Raw genomic sequence first — 21,497 nt, 5'->3', positions numbered from 1 at the left:
GTTCCAATTGAAATCTACACTGTAAAAAAAAAAAGTCTACTTATGTGCCTGTCTGCCCAACGAGACTTGAGCATATCGACTATAATGAATGGCTATGACTCATCTCAGTATCTTCAGTACCTTGTATAGGTATAACATAAATGAGGCTCACAATGAATTGAATTGCACCTCTGTAAGGGACCTCCATTTACAGATGAACCTAGGAAGGTGAAAGGAAAACCCAAGTTAAAGGCAGTCAAGATTAGGACCAAGTCTCCTGATTCCATTACTTTACCATATTCATATAAAAATATTACTACAAAGAAGCTACAAAATATTTTGAGTTATCCACTATTTTACATTGCCTCTGACCACACTTCTGACTGGAAGTATATATAAAAGCAGAAATGGAGCAACAATCAAGAGATGTATAAATAATCAGACCAGGGAGAGGCATAATAGGTCAGAAGTTCAGTGTTTCAGATTTTTTGGATAAAACTAGGCTTCTTTTGTTTCCACAGGAAAGATCACATGATCCCCATATTTAAAATAATTCTTTAAGCATTAAAAGTTTTCCATTGCCACTGAAATACTATTCATCTCAAGATGAGTAAATTATCACTGTCACTTTCAATACAAAGCTTCTTGCACTTCAGCTGTCATTTTACAGATTCATAACTGAAAATAAATTTTAAGCAGAGTTACATTGCTGTGTAATGAGTAATAATTTTATCAAATTAGTAGCATTCAGCTTCTAGTGAGATTTATTTTAGTCATAGAATATTTAGTAAAAAGAGCATACAAACAGAACCATTTACCTTTTAAGACTTTTCTAAAATGGGGCATACTACTAGGAAACAATCAGCTATTACTCTCTATTTCAATCTAAATAACTGTAGTAACTTCCAGGTGTTTGATAAAAGGCAATTCCATCACTGTATAGGTCCACATAGTTTCTATAAGCCTTCCTGGCATTTAAACTTATTCAAAGGTATAAACATTTTCCTCAAAAATGATGGATATTAACTTGTAATTAAGGTTATTATGTTGGCATAGAGGAGGATTTGACTTAATGGAAGACTCTCTGTGATGGAAATTAACAAAATTGCTACATAATTACATAACAGAATTAATTGTGAGCAACATTTGTGCTATTTACACACTTGTTAAGATTTAAGGAAGCAAAGGCTGGATAATACATCTCGTAGTATTTACTATGAAGTGAAATAAAAACTTGAAGTACTAGAAATGATCTGTTTAACATTATCAGAGAATGAGATATCTCAGACTTCTTTTGCTTTTTTTTTTTACATTGAACATAATAACTTTTTATTGGAAAACGTAAGAAAATTTTAAATACAATGAAATTTAACCCTCCTAAAACTACAGGTTATGGGACTGAAGCATTTGATAACTTTTAAGTATACAAAAAAATGGTGTTTCTCACAATTCATGAACCAGTTCCAAAGTAGAGCTTCTGCCATAACCAGAATCTTGAAATAGGCAAAACATACTAGACTAGCAAAGCAATATCTAATATGAGCAAGGCTGTAGAAATGTCCCATGTTATTACATTAATTCTATTATTAACATAGCAATATCTTTAGGTTCACTAATATCTTTCTAAAATTATTCCTTGGAAAACTTTTCTTGGAACTATCTTACATTTCACTGTTTTTCACTTTCTAGCCCACTATTTGGTAATTTAAATTAGTTTCAACTGTACTAGAGGAACCCAGAGATCCAAATATTTAATGTTTTAAAATCTTAACCTTTAGGTGGTCTTTTAAAAAACTGTACTTTTCCAAAACTGCTAGGCAAATAGCCAAAGATAAAAAGAAAAATGTCCAAAAATGCGATAGATGAATCATACTATGGGTAAATTAAAAGCAGGAACAGCTAAAAGTGTTGCCTCTAGAAAAGGAATGGAGAGAAGATGGAGAGAGCTGCAGAGAAGTCAGTGTTGTCGGAGCTGGACCCAGCTCCAGTGGGTACTGGAGAGCCTACAGTTAACATTTTTTCCCCAACTTCATGTTTTTAGGGTGTAAAACCTGCTGTGGAGGATGTATCTACCCCCTGGTAATCAGCAAACACTACAAATCATGGCTTCCCTGCTCCCCGTCCCCCTTTCTCCACTCCCAATCAGTTGTTTACCAGCCTATCACTGGGAGGAATAATAAAGAGCACCACTGATTTCCTTAAAAGCTTTTCTTTATTTTTTATTTTTATTTTGTCCATTTGTTACACTAATTAAATTACATTTAAAGATGCCTTTATTAAAACAATGGGATAATTCAGAGATTATTCCACAGGATTCACTGGGCAGCAAGGTAATCATAACATTTCAGTGACAGTACCTTAATAACATGGAAAGAACTCAAAGTTCCATATTAAAAGGCACTGGTGAGCTTGAGTAATAGCATGAGCATTTGCATAACTAGTCAATGTAATTTAATATCCCCAGAAAAGTTGACTCAAAGAATAAAATTTATCAAACCCAAAGGTTATATTTTTAAACCATAGGTTAATATGGAGGTATATTATTTTAAAATTGAGAAATGAAATATTTACATAGACTCCTGATTTATTTCATTTTCAGATTAACTGAGAACTAGACAAATTGCTTTGTTTTGAACATTGTAGAGCAAATTACAACTACACAATATGCAACTCTAAGTACTTGCCATTGTAGCATAATTAATTCCAAATTGTATTAGTACTAAAGATGCAAAAGAGACAATGGTTAGGCTTATATAAATTAACCACAGATCATAGCCTTGTAATGATTTTTTTCTAATTCTCAAATATGAACTGATTGTCTTGACAGTGGCATCATCACTGTTATAAAGTAGAATTGCAAAAGAATAATGTCCTTCAGTCAAGGGATCCAGTGAATGTTTTATAACAAATGTCTAAATGTATAGAAACTAAAGAAAAAAATATATATATACATATAGAATCCCAAAGCCAATTCCAGTTCTGCAGTCCATTTTGCCTATTTTTCCTAATTTCTCCAACAATTAAAGACTGTGTCCTGTCAGAGATCAACATAGCCTGGCAAAGGGCAAAACTGGTCAGTTGACACCATGTTGAGTAGTGATTGATGAAACCTCATCAGCTCCCCTCCACTGCAACCATCTGGCCTGTGGATTAGAAGCCATTCATACCTTGTTTCATTTACACATGTGAAGGACTCCTTGAAGAACTGAATATAAAACATCTTATTGAGAAATTTTGTGAATGCATACAGTGGGAAAAAATGAGGTAACGTTTGAAGGACTTCCCACTCCTGTACTTCTTTTACTCCTCATTTTCATGTCATGTATTTTAATGTCTGAATAAAGAGCAATGTAAAACTGGGCTCATATTCATAGATTTTAGTTTCCAGTTCACTACTGACTTTAGTCGAACCATTTAACCTTTCTATGCCCTTGGTTTTATCATTTCTGAAACTAATATATCTTTGTAAGGCTGGAAACATGTTTTTAAGTAAGGCAGGGAGGAAAAAAGTGCTGTGAGTACACAGACCCACATTCACCCTTCTTAACTCTAACACTGCCAGCTCCTGTACTTACACCTGTCTTACACTTGACCCATTTAAGCCAGGAGAGCCCTCCTCTACCTGTCCCTAGAAACAGACACCTAACTCATTTTTGGCCCCTGAATTACAGGAGATTGGAGTGAAGGTGGGAGATTATAACACAATTTACATGTATCTCTTTATTATCATTTATTTAATAAAATGAAAATAGTGCAAAGCTAAATCACCAAGCTGCATGAATGTGGATTTATAACATGCATACTTTAATTCTAACACCATAATTCTGAACCATCACACCCAAGCACTTTTCACCTTCTGTCCTGAGTTATACTTATTTGTCAATTTGCTTCAAATTCCATTCTGATGTCATAAGCTCATTGAGGGGAGACGCATTTATCTTTTTAGCCAGTTCCCACATGGTACTTAATGTAGAGCTTAGGATATAGCAGATACTTAACAATTACTTATAAAACTGAATGAAGGTATATACCTTGTTGGTAACTTTAGCTTTGGAAAAATACATATTTAATTTTTAGTGTAGATTTTAGAATGTATCTACTTGGTTCTTTATCATATTTGATAATAAACATATTTTCCCCTCATACAACGACTGTACGTGTCTGTAAGTTAAAGAACTTCATGATAATATCAGCTTCCAGATGCATTTGTTCTTAATTCATTTGTTCCAATCAATAATAGTATGAGGCAGACAGGACAATGACCATGATCTCCATTTTATAGATACAAAAATTAGCTTAATTTGACAAATCTATACAGTGGCAGAACTAGGACTTTAACAGCATATTTAGGGTTCTCTAAAATATATTATGATATTTAACCCTAATTACTTCCTTAAACTATGGATGTGAATTTAATAAAGATCTTCTCTTTTACAAATTTTAGCTATCTCTACTTCGAAAATCTCATCCTTCCTTCCCTTGCTTCCTTCCACAAATATCCCAGCTTTTTTGCAATTCATATTAAAATCTGTATTCATTTTCTAGGGTTGCCATTAAAAAATACCACAAACTGGGTGGCTTAAAACAACAGGCTCACAGTTCTAAGGCCTGTAAGTCTGAAATTAAAGTGTCAACTGGCCATATTTCCTCTGAAACCTGTAGGTTGTCTCTTGGACACTGGTGTTTGCAGACAATCCTCTGCATTCCTAGGCTTGTAGATGCATCACTCCAATCCCGGCCTCCGTAGTCATATGGCCATCTTTCCTCATGTATCTTCACATCATCTTTCCTCTGTATTCTCCTCCTTATAACTCTGCGTTCCTGTCATCTACCAACACCTTGGTCACCACACCACCCTCTGCCCAAATTCAGTGAAAATTTAACATCGAGTTTTCTTTCCATACCCTCCATTCTTTTCAGCAGTCCAGTGACTTCAACAGCCACTTAGATCATCCAGCATCTGCCTCTTACTCAGCAGTCTCACCAACAATTTTTTTTTCTTCCACATCACTTCAGCCACCATCTCCCTTAGCCTTGTTATTAATTATTGCACCACCTCCAAAAGCTTTATTTCAAACACACCACTTTAATCTTCACCTCTTATACTCTTCCCTCTTACAAAAATTCTTTGACCTTACTGAGACTGCCAATCCATTGAGTGCACCCCTGGTATTCTGACTTCCCTCATCTTCAAAACACCCTTAACTCCCTTCCCCTCTCTCACATCAACTTCATTGCCCAGGCAAATCTGAACCCAATTAAGCCCTTTAACTACTTTCTCTAGCTACCCAAGCAGCTAAAAGCAGCTGGAGAATTCCCCATTATGTTCACTGTTCTCATGTTAAATTTTTGACAAATTTCAAATGGAAAACAAACACTGCCTAACAATCCTACTGTACTTTCTTATTGTTTTCATTCTCCCACTTTGCAGAAAATCTATTCATACTTTCATCTGTTCTTCAAATCTATATTCCATTTTCCTCTTAGCCTCAGTTAACGATATTGCCTCATACGCTTATTGAGAAAATAAAAACCATCAGATGGGAACTCCCTCAATTTCCCACCACCCAATATACCACCTCTCTACTTTTTCTACTCTAATGCTTATATTATCAATCCTATTCCCTCTCACCAAAAGAATCCTTTCATACATGTAATTATCCCTCCTATGTATTCAACACTGGTGTCTCTTTCCACTGGATCTCTTCCATTAACATCTGTATATGCTCTTTTATCCCCTTCCAGCTACTTCCCCATTTCCATGTTCCTCTTTACAGCAGAATTTTTCCCCAGAGTTTTCACTTGTCATACTATCACTTCCTTATATTCTGTTCTCTTCTCAGTCCACTCTTATTGGCTCCTTTCTCCAAGCTAGCTATTGTCACGCTCACAATTTCTCCACGTTAACAAACTAAAGATCTTTATGCCCTCATCTTACCCTCTCAACAGCAATAAAGACAGCTGACTTTAACACATCCTTCCTCTTTCCCTGGTCTGTGTGATACCAGACTCCTCAGCCCCTTGTCTAGCTCCACTGTCTCTAAGTGGTTTTAGCCCCATAATTCTCCAATATCCATCTCCACTAGGACTGCTTCACTGATCTTCAGATGCTTATTTCCAGCTGCCTATCTGATATCTTCACTTTGATATCAAATAGGGATTTCAAACTTAATGCCATTACATACAACACCTGTATCTCCCTCACACCGGTTACTTCTTTTTGCTCTTCAAACTAAGTTCTAGCCTACCTCTTTGATTTGCTTTCTTTTTTAACTCAAAAGCCATGGCAGACTTCTGGTCTTTCAGGTTTGAATTCAAAAGTCACCTCCATAAGGAAGCCTGCTCTGACTGCTACATATAAAGAAGGCTCTACTAGTCATTCTGCATCATTTTACTCTGGTTTACTTTTACCAAAACTCGTCATACTGTCTAAAACTAACCACACATTTTAAAGTTTTTTTTACTGTCTATTACTCGCCTACTGTAGTGCAATTTTATTGAAAGCAGAAATCTTTTTGGTCTTGTTTGCAGATGTGTTTCTGAAATCTAGACAAGTGCCTAGCACACAGTAAGAAATTTATAAATACTTTTAAATGGACAAAACAAAAAAAGTAGATTTCTGTGTTTTTAAAATATCAAAACACCGTATTTTCAGAGATACAAAGTCCACTGGAGTCAAAACAATAATTAGTAGCCATTATTAATTTTTTTTTTTTTTTTTTTGCGGTACGTGGGCCTCTCACTGTTGTGGCCTCTCCCGGTGCGGAGCACAGGCTCCGGACGCGCAGGCTCAGCGGCCATGGCTCACGGGCCCAGCCGCTCCGCGGCATGTGGGATCTTCCCGGACCGGGGCACGAACCCGTGTCCCCTGCATCGGCAGGCAGACTCTCAACCACTGCGCCACCAGGGAAGCCCCCATTATTAATATTTTAACAGCTGACATTAATTACACAGTTGCTATGCGTTAGAACTATTAAAAATATGCACTATTTCCTTCAACCATACAACAATCTTATGATATAGGTACTATTACTGCCCCGATTTTTCAGGCAAGGAAACAAACAAAAAAAGTTATTTGCTAAGGTCAAAAACTAGTAAGTGGCAGAGCTAGGATACAAACACTAGCGCTCTCATTCCAGAGCCTATACTCTTAATCACTAATCCATGCTACCCTTTCATTACAATTAAAATAAATAATAATGATCCATTACATATTACCAATAAATATTTTAATAGGTTCAGTCTACTGATCTATTGCCATTTCTGAATTTATCTGAGGGTAGTTTTACTGGATGGTATGTTTCCAAAATAGCATTAGTTTTGTTCTGATTTTGTAATTCATTAGCACTTAATTTTCTTAAAATTGGTGATATTTCTACTGTTCTTATTTGTATTTCTTATTTTCTCTTATTATTACATTAAAATTCTGTTAATATAATTTGTTTAAAAGAAAATGCAAACTATTTTAAAATGTGGAAAAATGTTCAAACTTACAATATTCAAATAAATGCAAATTGAACTAATCAGACAGTTTTCATCAAATTGTTTATTTAAAAATTAAAAATCAATATTAACCTTCAAGGGTATCATTTCATACACATTCATACACTGATAGAAGCCATATGAATTTGTACAACTCAAAAATATTTCAAATCCTTAAAATAGTCATACCTGCAGTGGATAATTTCTCTTCTAGAATCCTTTCATGATAATGTGATCTTAAACATGTATAAAAATATTTTAAAGTTTTGTTTATTACTGTCTAGTTTTGGCATGAAGGGGTGATGGGCAGTAATATTCATGAACATATGAGAATTTTCTTCTACAAATGTTTTTATCTCTTTCAAAAAATATAAAGGCTTAAGCATACCAATGTTCAGAGTTCAGGTTGCAAGTAAATTTTAGCTTTAAAATGAAGCATGAATCAAAGTTATTTTGGGTCTTCCCTAGTGGTCCAGTGGTTAAAGACTCCATGCTTCCAACGCAGGGGGTACAGGCTGGATCTCTGGTCGGGGAATTAAGATCCCATATGCCACGAGGCACAGCCAAAAGATTAAAATTTGAAAAATAAAGAAAAGAAAATTTTTTTTTAAGTTATTTTGGTTAACACATCTAAGACAAAAAAAAAGTTTTGCTTTATTAAATTTGTCATGTGAGAAAACTGTGCTGAGGCAAAAGTAGTTACACTAACTGCCCCTTTCCTCTTCCTAAGTACTATGAGGAAAAGAAAAAGGAAAAAATTCCAAACATACATGTGCTTGTGTGTACACAAAAACACACACACACACAACTCATTCTTCTGATGTAAAGACCTAAAGTGAAAGAATTCTTTGAGAATCTGACCTGACAGAGTGATTTTAAAGGTGGGGCTACAATGTAAAAGTTTCCATCCTTGGTCACATGTTGGGACATCTGCAGTTGGTGTTATATTTATTCATTTGCAATCACATCCTGAGATTTATTCATTCAAGATAACAACTTGAATCCCAACCTTACTCATCCTGTTCTCCCAGGGCAGAAAAAATAAGGAACCATCATCAGGCAGTAAAGCCACAATCTAGAAATAAGCATCAGATCAGGACTGAATACAAATCAAGTCATATCCACATCAAAGGAAAGGACATCCAGACGCCTGAGTGTTCCATAGCCTTGTGTCAGTGGTGGGAGGATGAGGCAAATGGGTGATTGGTTCCAATTCCATTTTGTCCTTTCTTTGTACCCAATAATGAGACACTTTTCCATCTAAAAAATACTTTTTAAAAATGCTTAATTCAGTTGAATCATTGTAGGTTAGAAGGGCAGAACTGAAATGCACTACAAATCATTAAAGCCACCCTCTCAAGTATATTTACATTTTAAGAATTTTGTTGAAGCATTATTTTTAATAACCACACTAAAAACAAATGTCTGATAATAAATGTTTTCAATAAACTTTGGTATCTCCACTCCCAGAGAATCATGCTGCCTTTTAAATAGTAAGAATGTAAGGAAATACTTCTGACAGGATAAAAAAGCAAATATAAAATTATATATGATTCCTTCTTTTTTTTTTGCATGTATGTATTATAGATTTTTGGTCTGTGGTTAATATAAGGTTTATATATAGCAATATATATATGTATGTGTATATATATATATATATATATGTTTTAAGTTGCTGATCTCTTAATTTCAAATGCATTTTAACGACCCTGCATTTTTACTCCCCACCCCCTCACTACTACTGTTTTTGAGATATTTTACATCTTTTTGTTTTGTGTAGCCTATTGCAGATATAGATGATTTTACTACTTTTGTCTTTTAACCTTCTTACTAGCTTTGTATGTGGCGGACTTGCCTTCCCCAATGAGCTTTTTCCTTTCATAATTTTCATGTTTCTAATTTTGGCCTTTTCTTATTCCCTTAGAGAACTCTCTTTTACGTTTCTTGTAAAGCTGGTTTGGTGGTGCTGAACTCTTTTTCCTTTGCTTGTCTGTAAAAACTTTTGATTTCTCCATCAAATCTGAATGAAAGCCTTGCTGGGTAGAGTATTCTTGGTTGTAGGTTTTCCCCTTCATCACTTTAAATATATTATGCCTGCAGAGTTTCTGCAGAAAAGTTAGTTGATAGCCTACGGGAGTTCCCTTCTACATAACTCGTTGCTCTTCCCTCGTTGCTTTTAATATTCTCTATCTTTAATTTTTGCCATTTTAATTAGTGTGTCTTCGTGTGGTCCTCTTTGGGTTGATCCTATTTGGGACTCTCTGTGATTCCTGGACCTGGATGTCTGTTTACTTTCCCAGGCTAGGGAAGTTTTCACCTATGATACCTTCAAACATGTTCTCTTCCCTTTCTCTCTTCTTCCGGGACCGCTAAAATGGGAATATCAGTGAGCTTGATGTTGTCCTAGAGGTCTCTTAAACTATCCTCATTTCTTTTCATTCTTTTTTCTTTTTTCTGTTCAGCTTCAGTGATTTCCACTACTCTGTCTTCCAGCTCACTGATTTGTTCCTCTGTATCATTTCATTTACTGTTGATTCCTTCTAGTGTATTTTTCATTTCAATTATTGTATTCTTCACCTCTATTTTGTTCCTCTTTATATTTTCTAACTCTTTGTTATAAACTTCTGACTTCTCACTTTGTTCATCCATTCTTCTCTCAGGCTCTTTGATCATCTTCACAATCATTACTTTGAACTCTTTATCTGGAAGACTGTCTATCTCTTCACTTAGTTTTTCTTCTGGGGTTTTACGTTGCTCCTTTGTTTGGAACATGTTCCTCTGTCACCTCACTTTGCCTAAGTTGCTGTATTTATTTCTATGTATCTGGTAGGTTGGTTATGTTTCCTAACCTGGGAAAAGCGGCCTTCTGTAGGAGATGCCTTATGCATCCCAGCAGTATACTCCCCTCTGATCACCAGAGCTATATGCATTAGTGGTGCCTCTATGAAGGCTGCATGGGTACTTCTGTTGTGGCAGGCTGACTACTGTGGATGGCCTGGTAGGTGTGGCCAGCCCTTCGTCCAGTTGGTTGCCAGGCCTTGCCTTGTGCAGAGGCTGCTGGCTACTGGTTGGCAGCACTGGGTCACAAGATAGCTGGCTGTGGAACGCCAGGGGGTCCTGGGACTAGTACTGGCTCGGTAGGCAGAGCTGGGCTCTGGAGTGGGTGGACGAAGCGCTAAGGTTCCTGGATCTAGTGTCGGTCTGCTAGTTTGTGGTGCCAGTTCTGACACAGCAGGCTGTGGGTTTCTGGGTGTCCCAGACCTGGTGCTGGTGTGCTGGTGAGTGAAGCTGGAAATCAGGGCAGCTGGCTGAGGAGATACCTCAGAACTGATATTGGCCTGCTGGTGGGTGCGGCCAGGGTTGGCAGGGCCTGAGGCTTGTGCTGGACACTGGCAGGTGGGTCCAGGGCCCATGGGGTCCCAGGGCTAGTACCAGCTCACCGCTGGGCAAAGCCAAGTCCCAGGGTCTCTGACTGCAGGGCCCCAGGGTGTCCCAAGGCTTGTGTTAACCCACTGGTGAGTGGCCAGCCCTGGGGTGGCTGGCTGAGGGGCCCAAGGTTTCTCGGAGCTGGTGTTAGCCTGCTGGTAGGAGGGCTCAGGGCCCACTGGGTCCCAGTGCTGGTGGTGGCCTGCTGGTAAGTGAGCTGGGTCCTGCCACAGCAGGCTGCCAGGTGCAACTGACCTGGGACTGGTGTCCACATACTGGTCGGTGGGGTGGGACCCAGGGGGTTCTGGAACTAGTACGTGTCCAGGAAAGAGCTGGGAAAGAGCTGGGTCCTTGAGTCTCTGGTTGAAGGGCGCTGGGGTGTCCCACTTCTAGTGCCTGCTCCCTGGTGTGTGGCATCAAGCCTTAGGCCCTCTGACTGACAGGGCCATGCCCAGGAGAGGCTGTGGGTTCAGGGGGTCTTAAGGCAGCCTGCTTGCTGGTGGGTGGGGCCACGCGCGCACGTGTGTGCGTGCGTGCGTGTGTATAATGGAATATTACTCAGCCAAAACAGAGAATGAAATTTTGCCAATTTTTCCATTTGCAATGACATGGATGGACCTTGAGGGTATCATGCTTAGTGAAATAAGTCAGAGAAAGACAAGTACTGTATGTAATCACTTACATGTGGAATCAAAAAATAAAATAAAACACAGCAAATGAATGAAAATAACAAAAAAAGAAACATACTCACTGATACAGAGAACTAGTGGTTACCAGTAGGGAGAAGGAATCAGAAAGGGGCAAGATAAGGGTAGGGGATTAAGAGATACAAAATACTATGTGTAAAATAAATAAGCTACAAGGTTATATTGTACAGCACAGGGAATATAGCCAACATTTTATAATAACTTTAAATGGAGTATAATCTATAAAAATTTTGAATCACTACGTTATACACCTGAAACTAATACAATATTGTAAATCAACTATACCTAAATGAATATTATGCGTGATTAAACTATTTAGGGAAAAAAACCTCATGTATAGGAAAATACTAAATTACTATCAGCATGACTGTTTCATGTGGTATGACTGTATGTTTGGGATCTTCTTTTCACTTTTTTTTGCATCTTTTAAATCTTCTGTAATGATCATGAAAAATAATTAAGTTAGAGAAATTTTTTTAAATTATTGAAAGTTAACCCCCAATAAAGAGTATTTTGCTGTGAATGTTGTTATGCTTTAATCCTAGGGATCTGTGAAGAGAAGTGAATGACTTTTTCTTCTTTGAATTACCAAGGATTTCAAACTTTTCACCAGCACTCCCCAAAATCTGTCATGGAAGAACATTTGGAAGAAGATTCCCAAAGCTTTGAGGACACTGTGGTGCAAAGAGTCAGAGAAAGGTAACTTGAATTTCTGTGGGGCTGGGAATCCACTATCTGTACTCTAGTTTCCATTGACAGTTATCAATCAAAAAGCACACTGGAGAAACTGATTCCTTTCTGGAATCTCTGGTCTTAATTCCTAGTTAAATACAGCATCACTCTACAGACACCCAAAAATATGAATTTATTAATTCCAGATCACCCTCACAGAACTCCAGCCATATAAGAAGGATCAGACTTTTTCTGTGTGCTCAGGAGAGATTTAGACTTAACTCATTCATTTGATTAAAAAAGAAAAGGAAGCAAGCAAGCATGAAGAAAGTTTAAAAATCAGGTGAATAAGTATATCAAATCCTTATAGCTGGTATAAATGGTGCACTTAATCCTACCTAGCATGTAAAATACAGTAGCTCTACACCACTACCTTGCATTTCCTTAATATGATCACCCAGCAGGTCACGTTTCCAAACGATTTCACCATTGCCATATTGTATCACAAACCATCCGTAAAAGACTGATCGATAGCAAACTCATTGAGGAATCAGCAAACTCTTCACAGTGGCTGAATGATTTCCACAGTGGCTGAATGATTTCAGACAGCAAGGGATCTCACTTATGGAGCAAAAATATCCCCAGGCTTGGCCCCTATCCCAGGGTACTTATTTTAATTAACATATAGTAAATACACATTATCTTCTATTGTTTTGCTGAAGATTTCCTCATGGCCTTTAATTAAACATACTAACATTTCTGAAGTTTTAACATACTACTATGGTCAATTTTTAATATCATTCAAAGGATTTCACAAAGACTAAACAAACAGATCTACTTAGATGAGTCAATCTTGAGTAGGTAAAACAAGTTGAAAACTGGAGGATGAAGTTTTGGGAGAGAGGTGAAGGTGGGGAAGGGCATGGGGAGGATCTGCAGAGAGTGGTAGGTAATAAAATATTGGGGGAGGGAGAAGTACAGTCAGGCTCCATCCTTGAGCACCATCTGTATAAATCAGGCCTGGAGTTGACATGTAATTTTGTGTGGGTCCCCTGAGAAGTGGCCCTCAGGGCTTCATTATTGATGAAGAGATTTTTCTTCAAAGTGGCCTAGCCAGGAGTGCCTCAAGGGGACATTCATAAGCACTCATAATATCAATTTCCAAGCACCTGGGAGGTAGGGACACGGATTGTCTCTTTAATTATTATGATAGAGGTAGAAGATAGTCAGACTGTTATTACACAACCAAGCTGAAATCCTCAAAGAAATTAAATTACCATAACCTAGTGTACAAAGTTTATTATCTGAGTCATCCTTTAGAAAGGGCACACTTTACCTTTTCCTGGTGCAAAATAGGTTATCTCCAATTCCCTCCTTCCTAGGAAATCAAAAAGTTATAAATACAAATATAGTGTGTGCAGGGATGCTTAGAAGTCCGGAAAGAAACTCTCTTTGAAGCTAATATGCTCACTTAGAGAAACTATAAGTTTAGTCCAATTTACACAAAGAGATATGGAGTTGGACACTTTTTCTTAAAATAATTGTATAGGGATTTCTTTTCAGAAAAGGATAACACCAATCCCTTCTACATATCATTGAGAATGCCGAGAAACCATTTTCACCAATGCTTGGGCCTGATCTAGTCACAAAAACACTCAGAAAAACACCAAAATAATCAATCCATATGTACACTGCAGTAAAACAGCAAGGGTTATGAGGTAGGAGAACAGTCAATGCTGAATCTGAATCTTATTCCCCAGAGATTTAGATGTGGATAATCCTATATAGACAAAGCCTGTGCCACATACTTCCTTTGAATCTCCTGCACCTTACACTAGAGGGTTGGTAATACAGTGGGTATTAGAAATATTTTTTAAATAGAAATAGAACTCAAAATGAAGAGGGTCTCTTTAATTTGACCTGAATTTTAAAAACTCCCCCATCTCACTGGTAATACTGACCAAAAGAATTCAGGAATTTTCTCATAAGTCATGTCTGCAAAATTTTTTCATCTGTAATAAGCCTCACTCATAATTCTTTTAACTTCATTAACTCTCCCTTTCTTCACATATTTTAACAGCTTTTGATACCACTAGTTAATTCTTGGAGTTGAACAACATTCTAGCCAAATGACATTTACATAACACAGATGATATATGCAATAATAATATTTACAATAACTACTACCATTCAAAAAGCACATATTTTAAGTGACAGATGCTGTCTAAGGCATTATATGTACATGACTCCAATTAATCCTCATTTATTAAATAAAATTAAATTAAATTAAAGTTAATAAATTAAATCCTTAATTTATTGCATGAAATAAATTAAGATTAAAACTAACTGACAGAGGAAGAAATGATTGATAGTCCAGGAAACAACCTGACCACAATCACACAAATAAAAAAATAATAGTGTCAGGATCTGAACCCAGGACTGTTTTAACACAATTTTTGTTTGTTTGTTTGTTTTGGTTTATTTTTCAAACTAACCATGAAATGAAGCTTGATTTTGTGAAATACAAAATAAAAATTTTTATACAAAACTAATGAGTTCCTAACATCAATATATAGATAAGTGTGGTGAAGAGTCTGAAAGAAGTTATATGTTGAGTTAAATACAGATGTTTCCTATCTACTAGTACAACATTTTAATTAAAAGCAATGGAAGCAGTAATAATTATAAACCACAGGAAAGACATAATCCTATTAAGAGTTATCAGTAGTATAATTGGCTCCAGGATATCTGTGAACACCCACATTATTGATGTTTGAGGCCAAAAAATACCTTCTGTCTTAACATGGAGGATTAAGAGCAAATGAAGTCCAGAAGGCAAACACGTCACATTTGAATATCAAAATCCTGATTACAGATAAATTTATAACCTTAGAATGCCTTATTAAATATTTTTTAATTAAGGCACGATATGAATGACACAGAACTTTCCTTACAGTTTTAAGGACTGAAGATTTCTTCCTCCTATATATCATTGTGTCCATTTAGCTAAGAGGCAGAAAAGCAAATTGGCCAATTCTACTTTTCAATCTCTTTGGCCACACTGAAGCCTAGACTATATCAAATCTCTTACAGTTCCTTTGTCACATTATTTCATGACAATTTTTTTTAGTCTCATTGTCTTCAATTTTAGTGTTTCTAATTTTCTGACTTAACTTTATGCTAATTACTAGAATTCTCCCACAGTGACCACACATGTTTACCTTATTGGAAGGTCTATTTTTCAGCTCTTGTGTTGTTGCTTGTTTATATACAGAGTTTGGTAAAATGCTGTACTCCAACAGTTTAGGAAAGATATGATTGCTTAATGATCATCCAGTTATCTCAGCATTCTGACTAGAGATCTTCTTGGTATTCTTACTAATTCCTTACTGTAAATGTAGAGCTTTCCAAAACTGGGTTTTCCTTCTAGAATGTAAGAAAGGAGACTATTGAATTTTAGCACATTTTAACAATTAAGCCATCAGTCAACACTATCTGCTATGATTAAGATTAAGCAGATCCAATCTAAAAATCTCCCTATTCATCATTAGTCATTAATCTCAGTTTTTAACTGAAACTAGCCATCTACTTCATGCGTAGGAGGTAAAATTCTTTTTAAAACTGTAATGAAATACATACATAACCATCCTTAACTACAGGAATGTGTAGTACCTTAAAACTACAAGGAGCTATCATTGGAATAACCAAATTTGGAGTAACTTTCCAAATCACATAATCAGGCACATTTCTACCACCCAGCTAAATTCCTTAGAAAGGAGAAATACTTTAAAATAAAATTAAGTATTGTCCACGGGACAGCTTAAAATAAGGAGAACAAGCACATTTTTAACAACTCAAACTCACAAAACAAATTTAAAAAAAATTTTTTTTTAATGCTTTAAAAGCCTTGGCAAGTCAAGATAGCATTCCCAGAGATTTGTGGTGCCCAATCAATAAAAGGAAGGAGACAAAAATGGATGCAGTAAAAAACATTTAAGTTTAAATAAATAAATAAATAACCCATAACTTCTGCAAAGTTGAATCCTTATTCTCTCCTTTGGATCTATGCACCTCCTCCCTCCCCAGGGGCAAAAGCAGTTATGGTAAAGGGCATTCTGAAATATCTTTTGCCATCTCTACCAATTCATAAGCCTGTTTTCAAAATTCTGAAAATTTACTTTCTCCAAGTTGTTTCCATTATACTGCCATTTCCCAAAGCCATCGTTTTATTATCTTATTTTCTTAATTAACACAGAAAATTCTAGATTATCTTCTCAAATGAATAGAAGTCACAGTATCGGTAATTCAGAAACCATTTCTATTTAACTCTAAAAGCATTATGATTTTGTGGACATTGGACTAAAATCATTTTTTTATTCAACATAAATTTGAAATGAGTTTATAACCCCTTATGAATCATTAACTGATAATTCTAAGAATAGACCTTTACTTGGGATTGTGGAAACAGTAAAGGGGTGGACAGCAATTTAGTTCAGCTATAAATACTTACCAAAATTACTAATATCCAAAGAATTAATTAAAAGCTCACTGTACCTGCATACATTTTCACTCTGCTATACTTTTACAGTAAATTCTCAATTACCCATGTCAGTGGAGGGGAACAAGACGTTGAACAAAAGTGAACTCTTCCAAAATCATTCTTACTTGCTTTTAAAAGTGCAGATATTGACAACAGACCAGTTGTCAGTTCAAACTAAATGAATTATTGTGAAGGTATTGCTGAGGTCAGGGAAAGTGATCAATGTCTGATATTCACCTTTCTTAAAACCTTCCCAGGAGAATTTGTATTCAAAAGTCAGTCTTGACAAAATTTAGCTAAATCCAAAAAGTAAGCCCACAAAGCAAAATAACTTTTAAAAGTATATAGCTACCATTAATGAACTTTAAAATAGTAGTTATTTCACAGGCAGTGATTTTCCTAAGATATTTGTTCTATATTTTTATTTTTCAACATGTTTTGTCCTTTTCCTAACAAGATGTGAAGTTGTGACATTTGTTTATTAATTTTACATCTTGTCTATGTTTATATCTTGTCTATTTTATATCTTGTTTATTATCTTGTCTATGATTATTTTCCTTACTTAGCAGATTGTGCAGATGTGACACAGAGAAGCTAGGTAACCCAAACAACGTCACCTATCTAAAAAGGGGTAGACATAGACCTCAACCACAGGCCCTGAACCACATTAATAGGTCTGGAAAAATGTCTGACTTCTCATACATCTGCTACCATTACTACAATTACAATAATTTTTTAGTATATGAGCTAGATTCTATTGCCTAGTATCTATTACCTACTAATGCATCCTTGCTATGCCTATCTGCCGGCCCAGGGATATTTCAGTTTTGGAGTCTGGTGACTTTCTGACTGTTTTTTATGCTCCCAACCCTTCAAACCCTGATGCACTATTGGATTGAGGCTAGACATATGGAGTGAGCACACAAAACAACTTTGTAAGCCTCAGTAACTTTTTTCCCCAGAAACAAAAATATTTCTTGGCTGCTTCACTGAAACCTGAGGTTCTATAGGTAGCTTAAGGAGAAAATTTAGTCACTATTATAGCGGGTTGTCACCATCACCTTCTGTTCTTTTCACATTGATCAACTGAACACTTACTGTTTTATACTGATAATTTTTTTTAAAGATTACGTGCTTCTCCACATATTTGAGACAAGGCAATGGTCACAAGCAGATCAACCTCTAGACAATGATTTTAAAGAATTCATTCAAAAAAGGCAAATCCAATGTATACATTCAAATTTGATAGAAAATTGAGCCTTTATAATTCATTTTGACTCTTCCAAAAAAAAAAAAAATGAGCTTTGGTGAGTCAATAGGATCACCTGAGACATCTATGCTTGGATGTGTTCCCCTAGATTTAATGTATTTTTCCTCACTGCGTTATATTTTAATGATTAATTTCATGGTACTCTAGCTCCTGAATCGTGCATATTACTTTGAGGGAAAAGAAAATTCCCATGCATGATGAAAGATGTTACTGATTAAAGTGTGGTGCATATATGAACTACATAAAAGCTGAAAAAGCTTGAATGCCACTATTCTATATCAAGTAATATTGGGCCAACTAAGCTTAGATTAAGGGGAGTGAATGTGAGGGTTTGACCTTCTTAAATGGTCTTAGTTGATACAATTCATGAAATTAAGCTGGTCGTTAATGTTTCACTGGCATCTTTTTCCTTAGTGTAATATGGTTATGAACTGATTTCATGGACAACTGCGAAAGAGATAGATAAATTCAAAAGCCAAAAGCCATCTGCCCTCTGACATTCTTATCTCTGAAATCAGTACATCACTACTACCTAATACTGTCAGAAATGTACTATTTGACTTAGCTTCAAAAGGCGGGGCGGGGCAGAGGGGGCATTTGGTGAAGTCAAAGTAACAAGGACCAAAAAGGACAATGACATAAATCAAGTATCTTTTACCCTGTGCATGAATAAACATTGGGTTAAATATATCATATTGATCAATATGAAAAAGTAAACTATCCACAAGAGAAACTACAAGTAAATTAAGTAGACATGTCCACATAATATACTTTGGTTCTTATTACTACAGTGGATTTTTCAAACCAATGTATGGAATCTGGAGAAAACACTACTATCATCCCCCAAACAGAACACAAAGTTCCTTCAATCACTGACAGAGAGAACACAGAGGCAACACAATGGCAAAAAGCAGCTCTTCTGCAAACAGGTGGTTTTAAAATTTTACTTAAGCCACTGAAAGGACTGAGGAAAGGAAAATTTTTTCATTCTAAGGAAAACATAGGCGTGCACATACACACGTTTTACCAGCATAGGAGACTCAAATTTTAAAAAGCCCCAAACAAAACACAACAAAAAACTACAAAGCAGTTTATTTTAGCTCAAAAGTGCTGACATTGGCTTAGTAGGTCTAAAATCACTGTTTGTTATTATATCTGTCTCATCGCATACATAAAGGTCTTAGGGAGAAGTCAAAGGAAATGGTCATGTATTTCAGGGAGGACTTTACTCACAGGAAGAAAGATGACATTTTTACAGAAACAGAGTGCAAGAGAGAATCAAAAACTGTTGACGAGAGGAAAATACAGTTTATTTTGTATTTCTGAAGGCACTGTATTTTTCATATTTTCAATACCTTATCCCATTCTTCTCTATGTTATTTTCATAAGCAATACTAAGGCTAGCAGGGGCTGCTATAGCTGACACACAGATCTTTATTTCTATACTTTGCAAATATGCATTATTCCGCGACTGGAGGTGGGACAGCTGACTGGAGGTGTCCGGAAACGCGAAACGCTTACAGGGGCAAAGGGGAAGGTGCGGGATAGACTGCGTGAGAAATGAGCGCTCCTTTGAGAAAATCCATCTCTCTCGAACACTCGTGGTTCTTCAGTCACTGCCACTCAGAGACTTCTTTAACCCCCACTCCGAAGTAAACAGCCAGGTCCCAAGCCAAAGAACACCCCTACCGTCGCGGTCACCCCACTTCCCTCCCTGCCAGCCCACACGGGTCTCTGGCTCCTCGCTCCTCCGCCTCCCCCCAAGGCCTCCCGCGGAGGCAAAGTTTCCCGCCTCTCCCACTTTCCCCGGCCCTGCGGTGGCCGCGGCGGCCTTCCGGGCACCCGCCAGCTGCGTCCCCCTCCCTCCCTAGACGAGCCCGCGCGCAGTCGGTACCTCGATGTCCACCACGTCCTTGCTTAGCACAGAGGCCATGGCGTTGCCCAGAGCCTGGAGTCTCCTACAGACGAACCCAACCCGCGTCCTCAGGCTCCAGCCAGAGAGCAAAGCAACAGCTTGCCCGAGCGCCTGTGGAAATGGAAAACGGAAGGCAGTCGGCGCGGGGACGGGGCAGGCGCCGGGCGGTGACGCCCCCGGGGCGGGGCTGCGCGCTCGGCCCCGCGGTTCCCCGCGCGCCGCACCGTGGGCCGAGTGGCGGGAAGGAACCCGCCCCCTGTTTCCCGCCTCCGCCCCCCAGGCTAGCAGCTTGTTTTCCTTCTGCTCTCGGAAAGAAGGGAGGGAGAGAGCGCTAGCTCTGGGGACTGGCCTTTGCTCTGTAAACTGTTAAAGGCTGAGCTAAGTACGTAGGGGCAAGATGTGATTCAAGGTAAAAACAGTCGGCGCTCTAAGTAACTAATTACTCCTTTTCTCTCCTTCCGCAGGAGCCCTGCAAGGTGCAGAAACATTGTCTCATGGGCAGCTGCATCCTCAGAATTCCTCAGGGATAAGATAGTAGTAAATGTTCCTCAGGCCATCCAACAAATAGGCGGGAGCAGGCAAGGTCAGTGGTCTTCTGAGAATTGACAGTCCCTGGGGGCAGGGGCGAAGAGAAAGGGGGCCCGGGATGGAAGTGAGCAAAAATTTCTACAGACAGAAGCTGCAAGTAGCAAGTCCTGTAGGTGGTACAAAATCAAGGTTGTGTTTTTGCAGTGCAGTACGTTCTAATGTCTATTTTAAAAAATTGTTCTAAAATGTGAAGCTCTTTTGAAGAATTGTTCTTTATGTTTTGTTCTAGAGCTTGCTGGGGAGAGGGGAACGATTTCATTTAGAGACAGTCTCAATCCAGAAAATATTCTCCTCATCTTTGAGTGTATCTGTACTCCAGACGTCCCTCCTTTCTCCCTCCATCGTCCTCTCTTCTCCTGTAACTCGTCCTGCTTACTTCTGTTAAGGCTTTTATCACACTTCTTAGTCCTCTTGGCTAGATAGTGAGCACCTTGGATTCTAGTATTTCCTCTTTATCATTATTCTTTCAACAAATATTTATTAAACATTTTCATTCATTCAACAGATATTTAGTAAACATTTTCAATTACCAAACACTGTGTTAGGTGCTCTGCCCATAGTCTTCAAGAAGACACATCAGTCTCATGGAAATTCTACTCAGAGTAAGGAAGTGAGCAAACTAATAGGAGACTGAGATGCCAGCTTGGAAGATTAGAGGACTAGAACAGAATGACTGGGGTGTGAGTGTTCACTATCTTGAGTGGTTGGGAAGACTACTTTAAACAAACCATCAGATTACCGTTCAGAGCCTGGATAGAGGCTGGATACATTTTTCTTAAATCTAATAGTATATTAAGAGAAAGTAGAAAGTTACATAGAAACCTTGGACTATTCTTTTTTTTTTTTTTTTTTGCGGTACGCGGGCCTCTCAGCGCTGCGGCCCCCACCTCCGCGGAGCACAGGCTCCGGACGCGCAGG

At 37.6% G+C, this 21,497-nt stretch overlaps 1 protein-coding gene across 2 annotated transcripts in view; it reads right to left on the bottom strand.

Annotated features, from left to right (window-relative positions):
- The window catches only part of DPYD (dihydropyrimidine dehydrogenase), an 820,498-nt gene extending 800,334 nt beyond the window's left edge, over positions 1-20,164 (bottom strand). For both annotated transcript variants that reach the window (XM_029227639.1, XM_029227640.1), the window contains exon 1: positions 19,971-20,164. In XM_029227639.1, the coding sequence (XP_029083472.1) occupies positions 19,971-20,009 (39 nt within the window). In that variant the 5' untranslated portion in view covers positions 20,010-20,164. The remainder of the gene's footprint in view (positions 1-19,970) is intronic.
- Positions 20,165-21,497: the final 1,333 nt, after the last annotated feature.

This window comes from Monodon monoceros, unplaced genomic scaffold (assembly GCF_005190385.1).
Source record: "Monodon monoceros isolate NGI ecotype Baffin Bay Population unplaced genomic scaffold, NGI_Narwhal_1 Super_Scaffold_18, whole genome shotgun sequence".
NCBI classification, from domain to species: domain Eukaryota; kingdom Metazoa; phylum Chordata; class Mammalia; order Artiodactyla; family Monodontidae; genus Monodon; species Monodon monoceros.
This window is presented reverse-complemented; position numbering and strand designations above follow the sequence as displayed.